Source organism: Pristiophorus japonicus, chromosome 18 (genome assembly GCF_044704955.1).
Source record: "Pristiophorus japonicus isolate sPriJap1 chromosome 18, sPriJap1.hap1, whole genome shotgun sequence".
In the NCBI taxonomy this organism is placed as follows: domain Eukaryota; kingdom Metazoa; phylum Chordata; class Chondrichthyes; family Pristiophoridae; genus Pristiophorus; species Pristiophorus japonicus.
This window is the reverse complement of record NC_091994.1, coordinates 38177304-38199341: the sequence shown is the minus strand read 5'-3', so window position 1 is coordinate 38199341 and position 22038 is coordinate 38177304. Positions and strand designations below refer to the sequence as shown.

General features: G+C 41.4%; 1 protein-coding gene across 4 annotated transcripts in view; it reads right to left on the bottom strand.

Moving 5' to 3' along the window:
* LOC139229207 (phosphatidylinositol 4-phosphate 5-kinase type-1 gamma-like) overlaps positions 1-22038 on the bottom strand; it is a 123657-nt gene that overhangs the window by 44685 nt on the left and 56934 nt on the right. For all 4 annotated transcript variants that reach the window (XM_070860863.1, XM_070860865.1, XM_070860866.1 and 1 more), the window contains exons 2-10: positions 20068-20099; positions 19863-19955; positions 17368-17498; positions 13651-13768; positions 6285-6437; positions 5556-5855; positions 4123-4328; positions 2126-2209; positions 1452-1500 (exon numbers count right to left, since the gene is read on the bottom strand). In XM_070860863.1, coding sequence (XP_070716964.1) covers positions 1452-1500; positions 2126-2209; positions 4123-4328; positions 5556-5855; positions 6285-6437; positions 13651-13768; positions 17368-17498; positions 19863-19955; positions 20068-20099 — 1166 coding nt within the window. The remainder of the gene's footprint in view (positions 1-1451; positions 1501-2125; positions 2210-4122; positions 4329-5555; positions 5856-6284; positions 6438-13650; positions 13769-17367; positions 17499-19862; positions 19956-20067; positions 20100-22038) is intronic.

The following is a 22038-nucleotide window of genomic DNA, read 5'->3' as shown; positions in this document are numbered from 1 at the left end:
ATTTCTAAAACTAGCTTGGTGTTGAGTTAATGGATCTCAGTCAGGGGCAGCAACGAGCCTCAATACTCCTCCTGAGCTAGTGAGGGGATTCCTGTTCCTGATCAGGTAACTTTAACTAGAAAGTGCACGTGTGTAGACATCAGCCAAGGACAAGATCAGACCAAGAGAAGCCCTTTACAGTCAAATAGCCTGCTCACACTGTCGAGGATCACATATGAAGAATGTCCACTTTGATGATGTGTTAGAGAGTAGTAGCTGCCACTGGAACTTTGCCCTGGGAGAAAAGGGACAAAACTGGAAGGGGGAGTAAAGAAGTGTAGGTTTAAACACAGTCTGGGTGCACTATGTTACTGCATTAATTTAATACTACAACAACATGAGCCTAGTCAAACTCTGAATTCTGCCTGCATAATGACCTTCTTAGCAGCATGCAATTCTACCAATGTACCCAACTTAATTTAAAGTTTCCTGGAAGGACTTAACTCCTGTACAGCTGTAACTAGTTCTGACATTTCCCCAACTCTCAACACCAGTCTTCAACACTGTATTTTGTAATGTCAGATCGAAGTATCCCAATACTTTGCTCATGTTACAGTAATTGTTCAAGTACCAGTTGAATGGAACGCGACAGAATTCGGCCTGATACCAAAGTATTCAATTTCAAGCAAAGCTCAAGCAAAGTTTGTTTTACTGAGGAACATTATGCAAAGAGTTGTGTTCTATATTAAGTTCTACAAAAGGTCCAAACCCAAAACATTTACCTGCCTTTTCTTGAGTAAATGCCATCAGATCTGCCCTGCTTTTCCTTTATTTTTGATTTCAATTGTCACTCAATGGACATTGCAGAACATGGAATTAAGTCCACTCAATTAAGATGTCTCACCAATTCAAGGAATAAACTTTGCCATTCTTAATCCAGAATTCCTGACATTTCACCTGGCCATAATATGCAGATGGTGCCGCAACTCCATTAAAACGGAATAGGCTCTGTACCACGAAGGAAACTAGTGCAACCTTCGCAGTACCGTGATGTAACCAGAGTAAAGGTTGACTGTAATACAAGCGCGATATAGTACACAATTTGTGCACCTCACTATAGCAGCTGGAACCCACAAACCGAACAGTCTACAACTACACATCAATTAAGGATAAGTGATCTTACCTACCCCAGTGCCTTTTTATTTCACTATTTCCTCTATTCTTGCTGTTTCAGTAATTAATTTATTTTATTCTTAAATTCTCCCTACAATGTGGGACTCAAGTTAGAAAATTAAATCCTGGATGCAAAACCAGAGCTTCAGTTGAAAGCTACAGTAGTGGGAAACAGACTGTGTGGAATATGAACGAGTATACAAGTAATGTTAGGTTTGCTTTTTAAATATTACCATATACTATAAAATTGATAGAAAATATTTCTTAATCTGTTGTATCACTTTTAAATGGAAACTTACACCATCATGAACAAGTGCTTTCCAAGTGTGTTCTAGTTTCTTGATCAACCTGAAAGTAAACATTTACACAGTGAGACAACTATGTCAGTTTCTATTAAATCTATATATTATCTATTTAAGCCAAAACTGAAAGCATCCTTTCAACACTAAAATAAACTTTAGCACTCTCACCTGAATCAGAAGGTTGTGGGTTTAGGCCCCACGTCAGAGACTTGAGCACATAATCTAGGCTAAAACTTCAGTGCAGTACTGAGGGATTGTTGGGGAAATGCCACATTAAATCGAGGCCCCTGTTGCTTTCTTAGGTGAACGTAATAGATCCCACAGCACTACTGGAAGAGCAGGAGGCTTCGAACGGTGTCTTAATATTTGTCCCTTAAGCAGCATTACTAAAACAGATGATCTGGTCATTAATCTCATTGCTGTGCGTGAAACCTCACTGTGTGCAAATTTGCTGCCACGTTTGCCTACATTACAATCCCCTACCAGTGCATGATCTGTGCTAAAAACCTTTGTATTCTGTTAGGTGTTAGATCTGACTTCCAGACATCTGGTGTATTAATGGAAGGGAGAAAATTACATCAAAAAATATCAGATCAAATACACAGATCAAATGTAAAACCTTTCGAGCACATGGTTTTATTCAGTGACGATGGGATGAAACAAAAGCCTACCTGTACGACTGTAAAATGTCAATGATGCCAATGTACAAGAGGAGCCGCTCTCCTTTACCATTTACTGCTGGAATGCCTCCCATCCTAACACAAAGAAGAAGTGTAAATGCCATTTTATAACCTGATAATTTAACATTCTACAGTAATAACAAATCAGGCCATGTCTTCACAGGAACAAGAAGTATTTCTGCCAAGAATTTTTTAAATTACAAAATGTGAACATACCTTTCCACAATTTGAGACATTTCTTTAACATGCAAGTGTTGATCACCTCATTAGGGACTTGGCAGAGACAGATCACCAGACGCTAAACAGTGTTTCGTGTTTTCTTCTCCTGACGCATGGGCCTCATGCATCCAGTGGCAGACTAGACAAGTGTCACGAGGCTAGTCATACGGCTGTACAATACCAGCAATGACATCATGATACAAGCTTTGAATGGTTGGACATCATGATACCAGTACCAGGGACCTGCGGGAGAACACCAGCAGCAGGTTGGGGCCATAAAAGGAGCAGCGAGCAGCGAGGAGGCATACCACCTCAGGGAGCAGCATGAGCTGCGATGGCAGCGAAGAGTGAAGTCATCAAGGTCCAGGTCGGTGATTGGAGCATGGGCAGATAGAAACATAGAAACATAGAAAATAGGTGCAGGAGTAGGCCATTCGGCCCTTCAAGCCTGCACCACCATTCAATATGATCATGGCTGATCATGCAACCTCAGCACCCCACTCCTGCTCTCCCTCCACACACCCCGATCCCCCCAGCCACCAGGGCCACATCCAACTCCCTCCCGAACATATCCAATGAACTGGCCTCAACAAGTCTCTGTGGAGGCCAGTTCCAGTAGCAAGGGGCACGTCTGCATGAGCCCCCGGCCTGCGAGCACCATCGGAGCAGGCCGGGAAGCGGAAGGAGCAGCGTGACGGCCTGACCCAGCAGTCTGCGCGGCCCCCGAGCACCATCGCTTTAAAACAGGCTCCAGGCAGGAGACGACGACCAAGCTAGCAACAGCTACTCGCTCTGACAGGCTCTGCCGTTTTGCAGAGCTCAGCATCAACTGGCAACGTCAATCTGGAACATGCATTGTAAAATATTCAGTGTCCCCCAAATCCACTGTGTTCCTGCGGTGCTAATCCTGCCTGCGCGCCGGGGAAATGGGCCCGAATGCGGGATACAGCAGGAACGGCGAGGTCAGGGCAAAGAAGCGGCGAGAGATTGGAGAGGGATGTGATCGGAGAGGCGTGAGTTTGGGGCCAGAGGCCTGGGAGCAGCACAGGCCAGCCCACACTGCGATATGTGTGTGCACTAGGTCCATGCAGCAGAGCAGGTCCCAGTTGTCTTGGTTAACCCTTGCCACTGACCAAGACCTAGCTCTGTCGAGCCCGTGTGGTGGCTGGTGTGCAACAGCCACCACACGTTAAAAAAATCCACGCACAGGCATCTTCCACCCTTCAGGATGTAGTTCAGGTCCTGGAATTTTAGGTCCTTCATTGGAACACCTGCGAACCCATCCTTTTTTTGGCGTGGAAGCATGTCATCCTCGTTTCGAGGGACCGACTACGATGATGAGTACTTCACACTGGTACACTGGCCAAACTGTAGTGGATTAAGCACACATCCTTGTTGTTTTAGCACTGGGGCCTTTGTTTGATTGCAGCAAATAACTTTGGATAAAAGTCGTGCAGGGGTTGTAAGGATCCTATTTCAAAATGAGTTTAGGCAGGATACAGAACAAAACTAACTAACCACTTCATTGGCAGGCTTGGAGACTGCAAGGACGGTGGGTAAGACAAACAGAAATTTACACAGGTGCAGTAGGAAAGGTTGAGAATAAGATACTTCGATAAAGCAATATAGCTTTAGGATTGATTCATGCTGTACTTACTCTGGGAGCAGTTGATGGGGACACTATATGATCAAAATCAAGCACTCTGTGCTCCAACATTTGTTAGCACAAAAATTAAAATAAAGATGTTTTTAAAAAAAATGGTACATACGTATCATCAGTATCAATGGACTCGCCCCGTGAAGTTCCCCCTTGAATAGATTCCATGGCCGTGGAATAGAGAGCTTTCTGTGCAATGGGTCGCTTCTCATCAGAGGTACTTAGTGATCCCTCAGACTGCCTCTCACGCTCTGCTTGGTCCAAATTGTGAACTCCTAACAACAAACTGTAATCCATGATTTTAAAGCTCTCTAGCACCTATTGAGATTACAGGAAGAGAAATAACAGAACAATTAGTCTGCACACAAAACATGAATGAGAGGAAATCTAATAATCCAGGATGAGAGCTTGTCTGGCACTGCACAAAAATCGACAATCTAGAATTAAAATTTCCAAAAAATTAAATAGTTAAAGAAAACTTTTAAAATATAAAAATACATTCAACCTGAAATGAGAATCATGCTGCAAAATCGCAATATTCTACCCAATCTCAGATTAATTATGTTAAATTGTTAGCATGCAACAATATTACCCATTGGTTGTTGTTCTGGGCTAGCAGTGGCTGTATCACACCACACCATATCTCCTGGAGAAACCTTTGGCCAGACAAACTGTTCACAGTTCAATCAAGAAAACATGAAAATTCACTTGCCCCAATTTCCACTTTCTTAACACCCCAAAAGAATCATTGATACCCATTCCAGATGGTAACACATGGCTACTCATGGTCATTCAGATCATAATTTCTGTGGTGGTACCAACTCTCCCAGTGTCAGCTATGGCTCATGGGTAGCACACTCACCTTGGAGTCAGAAGGTTGTGGGTTCAAGTCCACTCCAGGGACTTGAGCACATAAAACAAATCTAGGCTGACACTCCAGTGCAGTGCTGAGGGCGCGCTGCATTGTCGGAGGTGCCATCTTTCGGATGAGATGTTAAACCGAGGCCCCTCTGCTCCCTCAGGTGGATGTAAAAGATCCCATGGCACTATTTCGAAGAAGAGCAGGGGAGTTATCCCTGGTGTCCTGGCCAATATTTATCCCTCAATCAACATAACAAAAACAGATTATCTGGTCATTATCACATTGCTGTTTGTGGGAATTTGCTGTGCGCAAGTTGGCTGTCGCTTTTCCCAAATTCCAACAGTGACGACACTTCAAAAGTACTTCATTGGCTGTAAAGCACTTTGGGACGTCCGGTGGTCATGAAAGGCACTGTATAAATGCAAGTCTTTCTTTCTTTCACAGGAGCTATCTTCTTTAATCTCATTTTCCTGCACTCAACCCCCCCATCCCGTACCTTTTAATATTGTTGTTCTTCATCCTTCCTCAGTATTACTTGCAAGGATAAAATCAATAATTATTGCCCAAATCACTTTCCTGTTCCTTGATCCATGGTCCGTGAGCCTTGACCAGAACATTATTGTTGAGTTTTATTACCATTCTCTTTCTCCCCTCTGGCTGTATAGCCCTGACTCTAATCTTACCAGGCAATCTCTCTGTAGGGTTTTAACCAGAGCAGTGTTAGTGTCTGTGTCCATCAACAACCCATCTGGGAAATCCTGCATGAAGTCCAGGTCTTTGAATGTCGGCCTGCACTTCTCGCGCTCTTTTCTTGAAGCCCTCCGTTTGTAGGTTGAACCTTTTAAATCATACTTCATGTGCATCTTCACCACCCGTGGCAACACGTTATTCATCACTGCCACTCGGATGTTTTTGCCACCAGACTGGACGCAGTAGAGTCCATAAAACTTTGGCAAGAGCGTCCTTGGGTTCTGATTCAGGTTCTGGAAAAAAAGATAAACTATTTTCAATACATCAGTGTAACTAATGAACCGATAGTCATCCTTCACATGACTACAGCACAGCATTATGCTCTAGATGCCAAGACATTGAGTCAATTGGATGTCATTTCATTTTTATATTTCACATTTGTGGACATCAGCAGAGGTTGCACTGCCTCCCCACAGTTGAGCAGCCAGCAGAGACAATGAAACAGCTCCCACATACAGATGGGTCTAATAACTTACTGCTGCTTACCAGCTAAGCCTGCATGTGAACAGCTACTTAGGTGAGGTACCAGAGGGCAGCTGGTGTCTGTAGAACTATATTCCGGCAAAAATCGACACCTTCAAGAGAAGTGGTGGTAAAAAAAGAGGGTGGGGGGGCGGGGGGGGGGGGGGGGGCGGGGAGGAGGAGGGAAAAAATTCACTTACCATGTAATAACCTGGAAGCAGCTTTTGCAGAAATTCTGCTTCTTTGTTTATGACGGTCTTTATAATAAACTCATCATCACTAGTCACATAAAAGAGAGACCCACTGGCACCAGGATTAGAGAGTTCAATCAAGGGTTCATTGCATAACGAATACTGTGAGAGAACACATCAAAAAGCAATCACTATTATCCAGAATCCAACTTTAGCCAATACATTTACCACTAACTCTCCCGCACAACTTTTTTCAATGGTCTGAAAAGCACCTTTACAATGCACTCCCCCATTTAACATTGACAAAAAAAATACATGCTCAGAAAAATTTATTTCGTTAAAAAGCAACTCAAATGTCCATCTCCAGGGAACCCTCAGGTAGGGTCACCTACTGCCTGTTACGCCACATAATGATGTCACTGACAGGAAGAGTCCTGGAGCAGCTACAGAGAAAGCAATGGGAGCTGCAACTGTGGACACCAAGAGCCGATCAGAACTGCCGGCCATACCCCAGGAAACCACCTTTGCTGGTTAAGTACATCGATCCGCTGTTAATTACTTGCATTTTTATTATACACATTACTTTTTTCACATTAAGTTTACTTACCATGTTAAATATAAGACACTGGCTCGAGATATAATTTAGTTACCAGCACACAAGTATGGGAACAATGGAAAAGAGACTAAACAGGGTGATTGCACAACATTGTGTGTGTTATCGGTGCTCTCCTGCGATTTGCCACTATGGAAATCATGGCTAGTCAATCACAAAAGCAGTTACAGATAAAATATGACATCTTCAGCTTTGCTTGCCTTTGCAATAAAGTTCTAATTGCACTTGTTAATCAAATAACTTAATATACGATAGAAAATGAGATTGTCCCAGAAGACTGAGCAGGTTTAATGACTCAAGTATCTTCCCTCTCCTCCTCAATGCAATTAACTTCAGGATGATTCAGGTCACTGTCTTAGATTTTCAGCAGATGGACAGACTATGAAATAGCTGGCACGATAAAAATCAGTTTATGATGTCAGCCTTGAATCGACCAGCTGCATTGCTGAAGGGTAAATCATGCAAATGACAGGCAGGGTAGTTTGATCTTTGATTAGCGCCTATTCAATTTTGAAACCGACTATTTGAGTGAGCGGTCTGGAAATTTCTAAACTATCATTCAGACTTCCAAAATCCGTTTCATTTTTTAAAAAAGACATCTTTTTCCACTTTGTTTCTGTGTCTCATGAAGTGAAGGAATTATTTATTAATATTTTAATGGATTTTCATCAGCAGCAAACCCCCAGAACGTAATCCATGATTCCATCCACACTCTTCCCATCAAATTCCCAGTTTGGTTTAGTCTCTGGAAAACGTGGCAACTCTAGTTTGATCAGTCTCTTAGGACAGAGCTTTTTGCTGCATTTACATTGCTTGTTTTGATGTCAGCCCCCATTCCTGAAGGTTATCTTTTGCAAAAGTCCTTCTATCACAAGTACTAGCAGCTTTATGCATTGATGGTATAAATATTCTCCAATTCCCTCTCCCTGTCCTTGCCTCACTTCCGGCAGCGCTGGCGTGCTTGTAATCCACCATCCTGGATTTGTATCAAATGTAGAAAAATTCCAATATCACTCGAGACTCTATGAGACTGATCACTATATCTTGGGTCAAGCCAGTGATTTTCTCTTGCCAGTTGCTTGGAGTTAGAGAAAACGAAGCAACTCCCAAAGGAATACGGTTGACTAGCCAGCCTTTTTGCTTTTGCTCAAGAAGCAGATCATTGAGCGAATTTAGAGCGAAGAAAGCTACAGAGAAATAATTTTAATATTAAACAACCAGGTAGTAGAAAAATCTAATAGTGCCAGAGCAAACAGAGATGGGAGGTCAGCATTACCAACTCCCAAGGTAAAAAGCAAAGCTTGGTGCCAACAATGCTGGTGGCAACTTTCGTTAGTGGATGGTGTTTTTAAACCTTAAGTGACACGTGGAGCAGTTGACTTATATTAAGCTAATGATATTCCTGGTGTTTGCAAGTACTTTATTTTTTGGGGAAGTTAGCCACACCTTTTTGAAAAGCAAAGCAAAAAAAAAAAAACTTAAGCTGAGCTGGTGCTACATGGGAGTGAAATTTTGCCCATGGAGGGTATAATCTACATGCAGGGCAGCCTATGTGGCCATCAATATGGTACTCATCAAAATATCCATTGTGGATTAAAAACATCTCTGGGTGGCAGTGTGAGCTGTGAGGAGGATGCTAAGAGATTGCAGGGTGACTTGGACAGGTTAGGTGAGTGGGCAAATGCATGGCAGATGCAGTATAATGTGGATAAGTGTGAGGTGATCCACTTTGGTGGCAAAAACAGGAAGACAGAATATTATCTGATTGGTGACAGATTAGGAAAAGGGATGGTGCAACGAGACATGGGTGCCATGGTACATCAGTCATTGTGAAGGCGGCAAATGACATGTTGGCCTTCATTGCTAGGGGATGTGAGTATAGGAGCAGGGAGGTCTGACTGCAGTTGTACAGGGCTTGGTGAGGCCTGAACTGGAATAGTGTGTTCAGTTTTGGTCTCCTAATCTGAGGAAGGACGTTCTTGCTATTGAGGGAATGCAGCGAAGGTTCACCAGACTGATTCCAGGGATGGCAGGACTGACATATGAGGAGACTGGATCGACTGGGCCTGTATTCACTGGAGTTGAGAAGAATGAGAGGGGATCTCATAGAAACATATCAAATTCTGACGGGACTGGACAGGTTAGATGCAGGAAGAATGTTCCCGATGTTGGGTAAGTCCAGAACCAGGGGTCACTGTCTAAGGATAAGGGGTAAGCCATTTAGGACCGAGATGAGGAGAAACTTCTTCACTTAGAGTTGTTAACCTGTGGAATTCTCTACCACAGAGTTGTTGATGCCAGTTCGTTTGATATATTCAAGGGGAAGTTAGATATGGCCCTTACGGCTAAAGGGATCAAGGGATATGGAGAGAAAGCAGGAAAAGGGTACTGAGGTGAATGATCAGCCATGATCTTATTAAATGGTGGTGCAGGCTCGAAGGGCCAAATGGCCTGCTCCTGCACCTATTTTCTATGCTTCTATGTTTCAGGGATGGGAAGCATTCATAACATACTGGTTGCATATGCCAGAAGAGCACAGATTAATCCAAGGGCATTTCCTAACATATAAAATTGAATTCACTGTCCAAAGAAAACAGAAAAAATATTAAATAATGAAGAAATGTTTCTCTGCACAGTAAACACATCAATGCACACTTTGTGAAACAAACGCAGTTGGTAAATGAACTGCACATGGTACTGAGTCATACAAAACAGGACGACTTGAACCTTGGTCTATACTGAGTTGCCTGTTCTCAGCAAATATGCTACAACTGGTCAGTGCTCCTGTACTGGATGGGGATGGAGGAAATCAGCCCAGGCTCCCATTCCTGGTTATCTAGTGACCCTTGGTGAAGGTCTAGAAACATAGAAAATTAGGTGCAGGAGTAGGCCATTCGGCCCTTCTAGCCTGCACCGCCATTCAATGAGTTCATGGCTGAACATGCAACTTCAGTACCCCATTCCTGCTTTCTCACCATACCCCTTGATTCCCCTAGTAGTAAGGACTTCATCTAACTCCTCTCAAGTTGGCTTGGTCATCAAAAGACTCATTTTATTCTAGGGAGATATTGGTGACAACTAGAGTAAATTTGGCACATCAGTTCAGGATCTGGGTCATCTGCAATGACCTTCAGATTCAGAGTGGAACATTGTCCAACACTCACAGGAAGAATGGTCACTAGCAAGATGTCAGAAGGATGCTACAAAAGCATGGCTCAGCAAGATTCTCAAATATCTTACACATGGTTTGTTTCTTTCATCTCCACACACTGGTGTGATCACTATCTTTAAATCAATCTAACCTGACAGCAATGGTTTTCAGGCCATGGAAAATATTTCCATTTATAGATTTCCACAAGCAGAGTAAAGCCAACCAAGAACTAGTAATGGGGAACATGGAGATGGCAGAAACACTGAACAAATATTTTGTATCAGTCTTTACATAGAGGACACTAACAATATTCCAACAGTGGATAGTCAATGGCCAATATAGGGGGGGAGGAACTCAACACAATCACAATGACTAAGGAGGTGGTACTCAGTAAGATAATGGGACTAATGGCAGATAAATCCCCTGGACCTGATGGCTTGCATCCTAGGCTCTTGAGAACTAGCAGCAGGGATTGTGGATGCATTGGTTGTAATTTAACAAAATTCCCTGGATTCTGGGGAAGTCCCAGCAGATTGGAAAACTGCAAATGTAACGCCCCTTTTTAAAAAAGGAGGCAGACAAATAGCAGGAAACTACAGACCAGTTAACCTAACATCTGTGGTTGGGAAAATGTTGGAGTCCATTATTAAAGAAGCAGTAGCAGGACATTTGGAAAAGCAAAATTCAGTCAGGCAGAGTCAGCATGGATTTATGATGGGGAAGTCATGTTTGAAAAATTTGCTGGAGTTCTTTGAGGATGTAACAGGATGGATAAAGGGGAACCAGTGGATGTAGATGTATTTGGACTTCCAGAAGTCATTTGACAAGGTGCCACATAAAAGGTTACTGCACAAGATAAAAGTTCAAGGGGTTGGGGGTAATATATTAGCATGGATAGAGGATTGGCTAACTAACAGAAAACAGAGTTGGGATAAATGGTTCATTCTCTGGTTGGCAATTAGTAACTAGTGGGATGCCGCAGGGATCAGTGCTGAGACCCCAACTATTTACAAGCTATATTAACGACTTGGAAGAGGGGATTGAGTGCAACGTAGCCAAGTTTGCTGATGATACAAAGATTGGAGGAAGGGTAATGTGTGAGGAGGACATAAAGAGGCTGCAGGAGGACATAGACAGGCTAAGTGAGTGGGCAAGAATTTGGCAGATGGAGTACAATGATGGAAAATGTGAGGTCATGCACTTGGGCAGAAAAAAATCAAAGAACAAATTATTATTTAAATGGAGAAAGATTGCTAAGTGCAGCAGTACAGCGGGACCTGGGGGTACTTGTGCATGAAACACAAAAGGATAGTGTGCAGGTACAGCAAGTGGAAGGCCAATGGAATCTTGGCCTTTATTGCAAAGGGGATGGAGTATAAAAGCAGGGAAGTTTTGTTACAGCTATACAAGGTAGTGGTGAGGCCCACCTGGAATACTGCGTGCAGTTTTGTTTCCATATTTACAAAAGGATATACTTGTTTTGGAGGCAGTTCAGAGAAAGTTCACTAGGTTGATTTCAGGGATGAGGGGATTGACATGAGGAAAGGTTGAGTAGGTCGGGCCTCTACCCATTGGAATTCAGAAGAATGAGAGGTGATCTTATCGAAACTTATAAGATTGTGAGGGAGCTTGACAAGATGGATGCAGAGAGGATGTTTCCATTGATAGGAGAGACTAGAACTAGGGGGCATGATCTTAGACTAAGGGGCCGTCCATTTAAAACAGAGGAGGAGAAATTTCTTCTCAGAGAGTTGTAAATCTGTGGAATATGCTGCCTCAGAAGAGCTGTGGAAGCTGGGACATTGAATAAATTTAAGACAGAAATAGACAGTTTCTTGAGCGATAAGGGGATAAGGGGTTAGGGGGAGCAGGCGGGGAAATGGAGTTGAGTCCATGATCAGATCAGCCATGATCTTATTGAATGGTGGAGCAGGTTCGAGGGGCCATATGGACTACTCCTGTTCCGATTTCTTGTGTTCTTATGTAAGATGATCGGTTTAAACAAAGAGCTTATGCTATAAATACGATGGCACAATTGAATGCAAAATACCACCACTAGTAATTAATGTTCGATGTTGGTTTATCTTATTGCATCTTAGACATAATCCTCCCGGTGAGTGGTAGCAGGATATTTCAAACACAATGAAATACTCCAGTCAAGATTCTCAGAGCAACTGGCAATGATTACGTGGTACATGGTACAATTTATTTTACCACTATCTTCTCCTGGAGCTGCTGACCTATGTTGAGATAGAGTGTCACAGGAATCCAGTGCCCACCAACTAACCACCCAAGTGGTCATTCCTCATCTGCGACCCTAGAAAGCAAGTGTCGACAGGCTAATCGACAATAGAGTATCACAGCTAAGCAAAGTCCTACCCTATATCCTCAAACAACATCTATACACTATTTTCCAGCAGAGAAACACTGGATAGTGATATGGAACTCTTAATGAATTGCTTCCACCCCTCACTAGCCCAGGCACATTGAGCTGAATGGTAAAAGCACATTAAAGATAGACTTAGCTGTGTCGAAGACAAGAGTAATTGTTAGAGCTTTGGCATTTGATCAGCCAGTTCTTCTAGATGCACAAAAATAAGCAAAGTGTTACGTTTAAAGTAATTAGAAGATACAGATTAGTTAGAATAGCACTTTAGTCAGAAATTATTTGAAGGAAAAGATTAAATGTTTTTCAAATTGTGTGTGTTTATTTTAGCTTATAAAATTATTGCAGTAATAATGCTACATCTAATATTTAAATATTTTTGTTAAACCATATTCAAATTATTTAAGCATCAGTGCTATTTGAAATCTTTCTAAAAATGACAGGTGCAGAGAGGCAAATTCCTAGGATCGAATAGCTGGAAATTATAGTAGGTTAGTTTACTGGTACTACTCCATTTAACCACCAGCCTAAACACAGCACCAAATAATTTTTAAATATCATATTGTGACACCAGTGATTAGCTCAATCAGTGATGTTAAACATACTGCAGGCACAAAAATTGCCTGCCAAACTTAAACCATCAGGCATCAACATGTTAAAGACAATCTACAAAGAATTCATATTTCTTAGATGTGACCTTAATTGCCACGTCGCTTTATTTTTTTTTGGGGGGGGGCGGATCCGAGAGAGAGTGTGTGTGTGTGTGTATAATCCAGAGTGGTCAGTAGATTCATTTAGCATATTGGTACCAATAGGAAACACTAGAGGAAAAACTGAACTTAAAATCAATACACTTTAAAGTTGTATGACACTCGTGTTTTTGTCTGCAAATTTCACTCTCCACCTGCTACAGACATGCAATTACAGATTCCTCCCCCTGGGATTATATTGTTCTCTCCAGAAATAGCCCAAATTTGAAAGGGCAAAGTCTTCAATTCTACTATTGAGAGATCTTGCATAGCACGTGGACATACAATTTAAAAAAATCACAAACCCACACACCCCCATTACCCTTCACTGAATCCCGTGACAACATTACATCCAATTCACGAAGAAAGGGAGCAAGAAAGATCTTGTATTCTTGTCTCAAAACACAAGTCAACTGAAAAGCAGTTGTGGCACACAATGCACGAGAAAGGCCAGCACTTAAAACAACCATACTCACCAAATAGTCATCTGGTCGAATGCCAAAGAGTTCCCTAAAGTAACGAAATGCCACTGGAGCATAAGTCTTGAATCTGAAGTCAGGAAAGTGATGTGCTGGAGTCAAGTTACTACCTTCACTGTAAATTAAAAGAAAACTTGAGTGCCAAGATATACCAAATTGGATAGAAATAAACACCATGTCACTGCTGTGCAAAATTTGTATTACCTTTACCATATGCAGCTAAGTACAATCCCCGTTTCCAGCATAGTCTAGCAAAGCACTGATTACCTGCTCATCTCTCTGCATTTAAACCCAGAGAATTGCAGGTGTCCTAAAATACAACCAGTGGTACACACTACCGATACCCGAACAGTGCTAATCTAAATTTATACACTACTATAGAGTTAAACACGCATATAAATGCATTAAAATATATGATTACAACATAATGAGCTCTCATTTCATTATAATTCAATGCAACAAGTTAATAACACTGTCTCTGGAGCTCTCAACATACCGGTGAATGATTCAGACACATCACAGAGTCAAACGCAACCTTATTATAAAGTAATTGAATTATTACAGCAAGTTTCTTCAGTATCACCACTGCTGAGTTGCTGCAGTGTTTAATCTCATCATGCTAGTTTTATTAAACCAAAATCAGCAGTCAAAGGAAAAACATTTCTAAAACAAGAACTCAAATAAATAACTGACCAGTTTGATATAAATACCTAGACCATTTGTTTCTTACTACTTTGTCACAATTAAAATTTGAAGAAGAAAGCATGTGTGTTTATATCAGGGCTGTCAACTGATTTTTAAAAAATCACGATTAATCTCAATTAAAAATTTTAATCTCAGTTAATCTTGGGTTTCATTTCATATTTAATTGGTAAAACTACTGCATCCATTTTGTTCAAGTTTGTTTTCTTACTGATGCTATTATATAGAAAAACTCAAACTGAACTCCATGATGAAGACTATTTCTATGATACTGGAACTAAGTTTGATAGTAGATGCAAGTAACTGTCTTTCTATTCAATTTGCTATCAAAGTTTTAAAAAAAACTTCCCATGCACAAGTCCTTCTCTTGTGTTCGCTCCTTAGTATTTCAGTTTACCTTTACCTTCTCCACTCCCCCTTTCGATTGTTTTCTGTTAAATATTGGTTCACTTTAACAACAATTAGGTTTTTTAAATTCACTCACCAGCTCTATTTATACTTTTATTTTTAGTTATCTTGCCTTTTAAGAAACATAGAAAATAGGTGCAGGCGTAGGCCATTTGGCCCTTCGAGCCTGCACCACCATTCAATAAGATCATGGCTGATCATTCCCTCAGTACCCCTTTCCTGCTTTCTCTCCATACCCCTTGATTCCTTTAGCCATAGCTAAATCCATCTTGAAAATATTCAACAAACTGGCATCAACAACTCTCTGCGGTAGGGAATTCCACAGGTTAACAACTCTGAGTGAAGAAGTTTCTCCTCATCTCGGTCCTAAATGGCTTACCCCTTAGACGGTGTCCCCTGGTTCTGGACTTTTCCAACATCGGAAACATTCTTCCTGCATCTAACCTGTCCAGTCCCATCAGAATTTTATATGTTTCTATGAGATCCCCTCTCATCCTTCTAAACTCCATTGAATAAAGGCCCAGTCGATCCAGTCTCTCCTCATGGGTCAAACCAGCCATCCCAGGAATCAGTCTGGTGAATCTTCGCTGCACTCCCTCAATAGCAAGAACATCCTTCCTCAGATTAGGAGACCAAAACTGAACACAATATTCCAGGTGAGGTCTCACCAAGGCCCTGCACAACTGCAGTAAGACCTCCTTGCTCCTATACTCAAAACCCCTAGCTATGAAGGCCAACATATCATTCGCCTGCTGTACCTGCATGCCAAGGAAGGCGCTCTGCCCTGCTCAGCCACATTAAGCCTCTCTGCTCCATTCAACCCAACCTGGAATCTTTCTGCCTTGCCACCCAATGCAGAACGACACTTTCCCAGCCACCCAACACCAAATGGCAAGTGCTATTCCCCCTGACTAACAAGCCTCCTTTTTTTTCATCACCTCTTCTTACACTTCCTGCCAATAGGGGTCAGATGGTTGGGAAGCAATAGTGCCAAGGGCAGACACCAGAGGATAATATATTTTAATTTGAAAGCACAAGAGGAAGGTTCGGTGGTATTTGAAAACAAAGTATTGAACAACGGAGCTTTTTTTTTCATAAAACAGTATCATTTCCCCAACTTCCATGATTAACGTGCTAAAACATTAATTGCCAAAAATGAGTGTGTTAATCGCAGAAGATAACTGCAATTAATTGACAGCCCTAGTTTATATAACATTTTAGGTCCTCAAAGTCCATAAGCACTTTACAGCCAACAAATTACTTTTAAGGTGCAGTCGTTAAAATTGCGAACAGCAAGGACGAGCTGGAAGTGGACGGTGCATGCGTGCTGCCGGTTCGTCACGGGAGAGGGTTTGTTAAAAAAAAATTAAATGCCGCAAGAGAGCAGGAAAAATGCCAGGAGAGCGGGCTGCTTCAAAAATGCCAGAAGGGAGCAGGAAAAATGTCGTGAGGGAATAGGTTGCTTCAAAAATGCCAGACAAAAATGCTCTGTGGAAAAAAAAGCTTCCGGTTCCAGATTAATGCTCGGTATGCTTCTGCGTGACTTCCATTCGTTGGCAGGAGTCACTCCGTTAATCTTTTAACACAAGAAAGGTGAATAATTCTTGCATCTTATGATGTCAGCTTGGCTCAGTGGTAGTACTGTCGCCTCTGAATCAGATGGTTGTGGGTTCAACCCTGTCTACAGATGTGAGCACATTATCTAGGCTGACACACAGTGTGCTACCGAGGGAGAACTGCATTATTGAAGGTGCTGTATATTGGATCAGACATTAAGCCGAAACCCTGTCTGCCTACCAGGTGGAACTTAAAGATCCCAAGGCACTATTCAAAGAAGAACATGAATTTCTCAGTGCCCTGGTCAACATTGCTCTCCTAACCATTAAACATAGATCAACTGATCATAAATTTCATTTGATTTTTGTGGAATCTTGTTATGCGAAAATTGACTGTCACTTTTTTTGACTGCACTTCAAAAGTAATTCACAGGCTGTGAAACACTCAGGGATGCCCTGGGGACACAAGAGGTTATATAAATGCAAGTTCCTTTTTATCTTCCTATTTTGGTTTAGTCTGTGAAGACTTGAAACACAAGAGGAGAATGCAAAATGTTTTGTCTCAGATGAGAGAGAGAGAGAGACAGAGAGAGACAGAGAGAGAGAGAGACAGAGAGAGAGTGACAGAGAGAGAGAGACAGAGAGAGAGAGAGAGAGAAAGATTAAATTGATGCAATATGTTTTAATGTGCTGCGAGCTGGCTGTATGTTTTACTTTGCAGCCTCAGCCCGCATTGTGTCCCTGGTCACCATAGCAGCCCGATCTTTTTGGCGCAGATCAAGGCTCTACCCCCAAAACTAAAGGACAGGTTAGGTTGGTCCAAAATGAAGAAATCCAACGGGGAAACCTAGAACTTCTTTTGGGGGCGTACTTAGGCCCCCAAAAAACGGGCGTAACTCTACAAGTATGCCAAAAAAAGCTTTGGGGAAAACAGAGCCCTAAAATAGTAACAAAAACAGAAACTTATTTAAAAAAGCATGGAGAGAGTTGCATGTTTCAATCAATTATATGTGCGCAAAAATTTTACTTGAAGTAAAGACCAACTTGCCTGGGAAAGAATATGCTTTCAACCACGTAGAAGTCTTGCATCAGTACATCTCTTTCAGGCTTCGAGCTGAGGTTTCCTACTGTGTATCCAATACCCAGCTGAATGGCTCCTTTAAGAGTGGATGAAGTTGTCTGCAACATATGTATGATCAGGTTAACCTTTATCTGTACGAGGCAGAACTGTGGTCTGTTTACTTTGTTCCCTGAAACCTGTTTAGATTTTGAGTCATGTCAATAAGGATTAAAAGGTTAAAAAGGCTAACGCGATTTTATCGCTGTTTGAGAACTTCCCCAAAAGTAAAGATATTACAGATAATTTTTTATCAGAAACTGTTTATCAGCTTAGCACAAATTGCTTAACTCAACCACATATCCATATTATCTTTAGCAGAACTGAAGAAAGTGTTGACAAAAGTACATTTACATAGATAAGTCAGACTGGCCCAAGGTTTTTGTATTATAAACAGTTGTCCCCATAATTATTTTGTTTTAGTCTTTAGCATTGCTCTTTGAAGGCAAGGTTAAACTCAACCATTTGATGGCCTTGATCCGAGATGCTTATTTGGATTATGTAATGAGACCAGCAGGCAGGAAATCATGCAACAACTTGATAAAGGTGGCTGCTCCAGATTAGTGTCTCAGCAACATTTCAAACATATTTTAGTCATTTTGTACACGTTCTAATGCTGGAAATGAAGAGCATAAATCAAGGGAAGGTTGAAGTTGACTTACGAAGCCATCCAACCAAAACAACTGACATACACTGGCTCTAAAACTTACAGGGCGTATTTTAAATAATTACTCAGTGCACCACTGAAATAGCTTAACATCCAAGTATGCTCACTTTACATCTTGAGTCACAGGTTTGAGTCTAGACAGACAAAGACATTTGGGGAAAAAAAGATCGACCAATTTATTGCAGAAAATCATATCAATTTGCAGCAGGATCATTAAGACGACAACTAAGCAACAGAGATATAACATGACATGATCCAGCTTACAGAGAAGATACTGAGTCTCTCACTGGCATGGCTACTGAACAACAACAACTTATATTTAGCACAATAAAACACCCCAAGGCGCTTCACAGGAGTGCTATCAAATAAAATTTGACACTGGGCCACACAAGGAAATATTAGGGCAGATGGCCCAAGAGGTAGGCTTTAAGCAGTGTCTAAAAGGAGAAGAGAGAGGTGAAGGGATGGAGAGGTTTAGAGAGGGAATTCCAGAGCTTACGGCCTTGGCAGCTGAAGGCACGGCTGCTAATGGTGCTGTAATTAAATTCAGGGTGCTCACGAGGCCAGAATTAGAGGAGCACAGATATCAGAGGGTTGTAGGGCTGGAAAAGATGAGAGAGATGGGAAGAGACGAGGCCATGGAAGGATTTGAAAACAAAGGATGAACATTTTTAAATCAAGGCTTAACCGGGAGCCAATGTAAGCCAGTGTGCATAGGGGTGATGGGTGAATGGGACTTGGTGCGAGTTAGAACACGGGCAGCAGAGTTTTGGATGACCTGAAGTTTACATCAGGTAGAACATCGGGAGGCTGGCCAGGAGTGCGTTGGAATAGTCAAGTCGAGCGGTAACAAAGGCATGGATGAGGGTTTCAGCAGCAGATGAGCTGAGGCAGGGTCTGAGTCGGGTGATGTTACGGAGGTGAAAATAGGTGGGCTTAACGGATATGTGGTCAGATGCTCATCTCGGGGTTAAATAGGACAACCTTGCGAATCAACCTTGTTGTACTGAAAGCCAAGGTTCTTGGTATAAATCTCCTGATCCATAATCTCCTGACAACATTGCAACTAACTGTACTCAGTGAATCTCTTTGACCCAATCACGACAGATGATGGCCCAATTAACATAAGGGAAAAACTCAGCACTTAATTATTTTACCTTTGAAAAACTTCCATTGTTCAAATTATTCAAGTAAATTTCTGTAAGGAAAAAAAGCTGACCAGAAAAATATTAAGAAATGGATACACATGTAACTAAGCATCCAATAGAGAATACAGGTTAACATTTCAGGTTGGGAACCATTGTCTGAACTCAGACTTCACGGTTCTGACAAAAGGGACTCCATTTGAAATATTAACCTATCTCCTCTTTCCAGACACTGATGGACTTGGCATATTTCCAGCATTTTCTGTTTTTGTTTCAGATTTGACATTTAAAGTTTTTATTTTTAACTCTGCTCCGTTTTAATGATATACAGGGTGTTCATCTTCAAAACATTCTATTGGGAGAAGCAGGAAAAGAGCTAAACATGGTTACTTTGTATAAAACTAGGTTTTTTTTTTTATGATGACAAATTATTGCTTTACAATTCACAGCTGGGAATTTGCACTAGAAACAAATTAAACTCTTGCCTATTTGCTGGTGACATTGCACAATGATAGATATCAAAAGTAAAATAAAAATGAACAAAACTGACAAGGAAAGCCTGTTCACAGCTAAGAATTTTAATTAAATTTGTATACTATGCTAAGACTGAGTACCTTTTTGTATGTAGTTTCCCCAGAAGCATCTACTCCCCTGTGCCCAATTTTTTTGCCTGTAGGTGCATCGATATTTTCAGATGAAGAGGGCATCTTGAAAAGAATACAAGATATTAAAGATGCTGATTACAAACTTGTACAAAGTACCAGTCATTACTACTTCTGTCTGTGAGAAATTTGTAGAATAGCTGTAAATGCTGCTCACCTCAGCCAAGCATGGTTTTTTACTGGAAGATTCTGTAAAAGAGAAGAGAAAGACAAAACATTTAGAAGTTGCAACAGGAATTGAGACTAACACAGGAATATAGGAACAGGAGGTGGTCATTCAGCCCCTCAAGCCCGTTGTGCCATTAAGTTAGATCATGGCTAATCTGTACCTCAACTCCATGCCTTTGCTCCATATCGATCGAAACCCTTACCTAAAAGAAAATCTGTATCAGATATTTATAAACACACACAAGCATTTCCCTAATCACCCGAAGGCACTGCATCATACTGCAGTACAGTTCCACAGGCAGAGGCAGCCCTCTGAGGCTTCATCCATGGGGTCAGTTGTCACGTGTGTAAGATGGTGATTGTGCCAAAAGGAACTATCACAGTACAGCCTGACCCTGTCCTCACCTAATGTATGTACATGTGTGAACATGACTGGATAGCAATTAGCAGAGAGAATCCTGGCTGATAGTGTTCCTGGATTAACGGGATGAACAGAGGCCAAAGCATCACCCTGAGCTTTGGGGTCGAGATCAGCTAACTCAGTATGAACAACAACTTTTCACAGGAGGTACATATACATACATAAGCATTTCCCCTTGCATCTGGGAAGCCTCACATTATCAAACATTACAGACATTTTTAAATTCATTCTTTATTACTGCATTGGTGATTGCCACATTGCAAATCGGGCTAAAATTACTGATTTATTCAACGACTTAGGCCATTTAACAGAGTTCAATTGTCAAAGTGGCAATGAGATTAAGCACCGAGAACTGCACCAGTATTCTGGTTCAAATGTGGCATTTGGCTTTTATGTCATGTCTTCTCAGCCAGGACATCTGGAAGCAAATCAATTCCATTTTCGTGTGTTATTTAACACTGAATATTCAGGAATTTTTGGAAACAAAATACTTCTAAAAAAAAAAACTTCAGTTAACAAAAGAGCTCCTCTCAATGAATGTTTGCAGTCAGCAGAATTTGACATCACAGAGGTTGATTCTAATGTTTTGATCCATCACCTGTCAGAACCATACCTTAATGGTCAAGATATTTGCATGCATGTCTCATTACCCATTATCAGGGATCAGCATTATTATATTATGTGGGGAAAAATTATTTTGTTCATGAACAAGTAGCTTTTCATCTTTGTGAATTTTTCTTTCCTTTTCTCTTGAAGGCAATAATGACACTTGCTAAAAATACAGCTTATGTTACATAACATAATATGAGCAGGAATAGGCCATTTGGTCCCTCGAGCCTGCTCCACCATTCAATAAGATCATGGCTGATCTGTGCCAGGCACTCTCCAGTATCTCACCCAAGTGGGCATCATTTCTCTCCTGGAATCGTCACGTATGTACTTTCCAGCAGGGTCACTAGATAAATACCAGCTAGTGAGCCCAGCTGGAACTGCCCCAGCTGACAAGTAGTTTTCTTATGACACACCAATGGCTGGCTTCTTTTGGCACAGTACCAGGCATATTCTGCATAGTATCGTCCTGCAAAACTTAGTCCCAGATATTAACAAAGAAAATCTAGATGAATGCAAGTCCCATAGCAGAGGACACCATTAAGGTTGGAAAGAATACAAAAAGTCAGATAAATCAGGCAGTAATGATTTGGGTGTTAAAAGCCCGAGGACAGCCGAAAGGCAGCAAAAGAGAGTTCAGTTTTGAAAAACGATGGGGATGGGGAACACGAAAAACAAATTATATTCTTGCAGGAAATCAGCTGAAAGAAAAAGATGCCTCTACAGAAAAATAAAATTTTAATATTAACCACACATATATTCTTACTGAGCAAAACCCAATATGCACACATTATACTCCTACCTTCAATGTATTATTCCCAAATGCACTCAAAGACTTTAACCTACTTTCCACAGAACTTCAGTCAAAAGTAAATGCTCAGATCATTTGGTCCGTTACGTCAATTTGACCACCCAAGGAATTTTCATAGG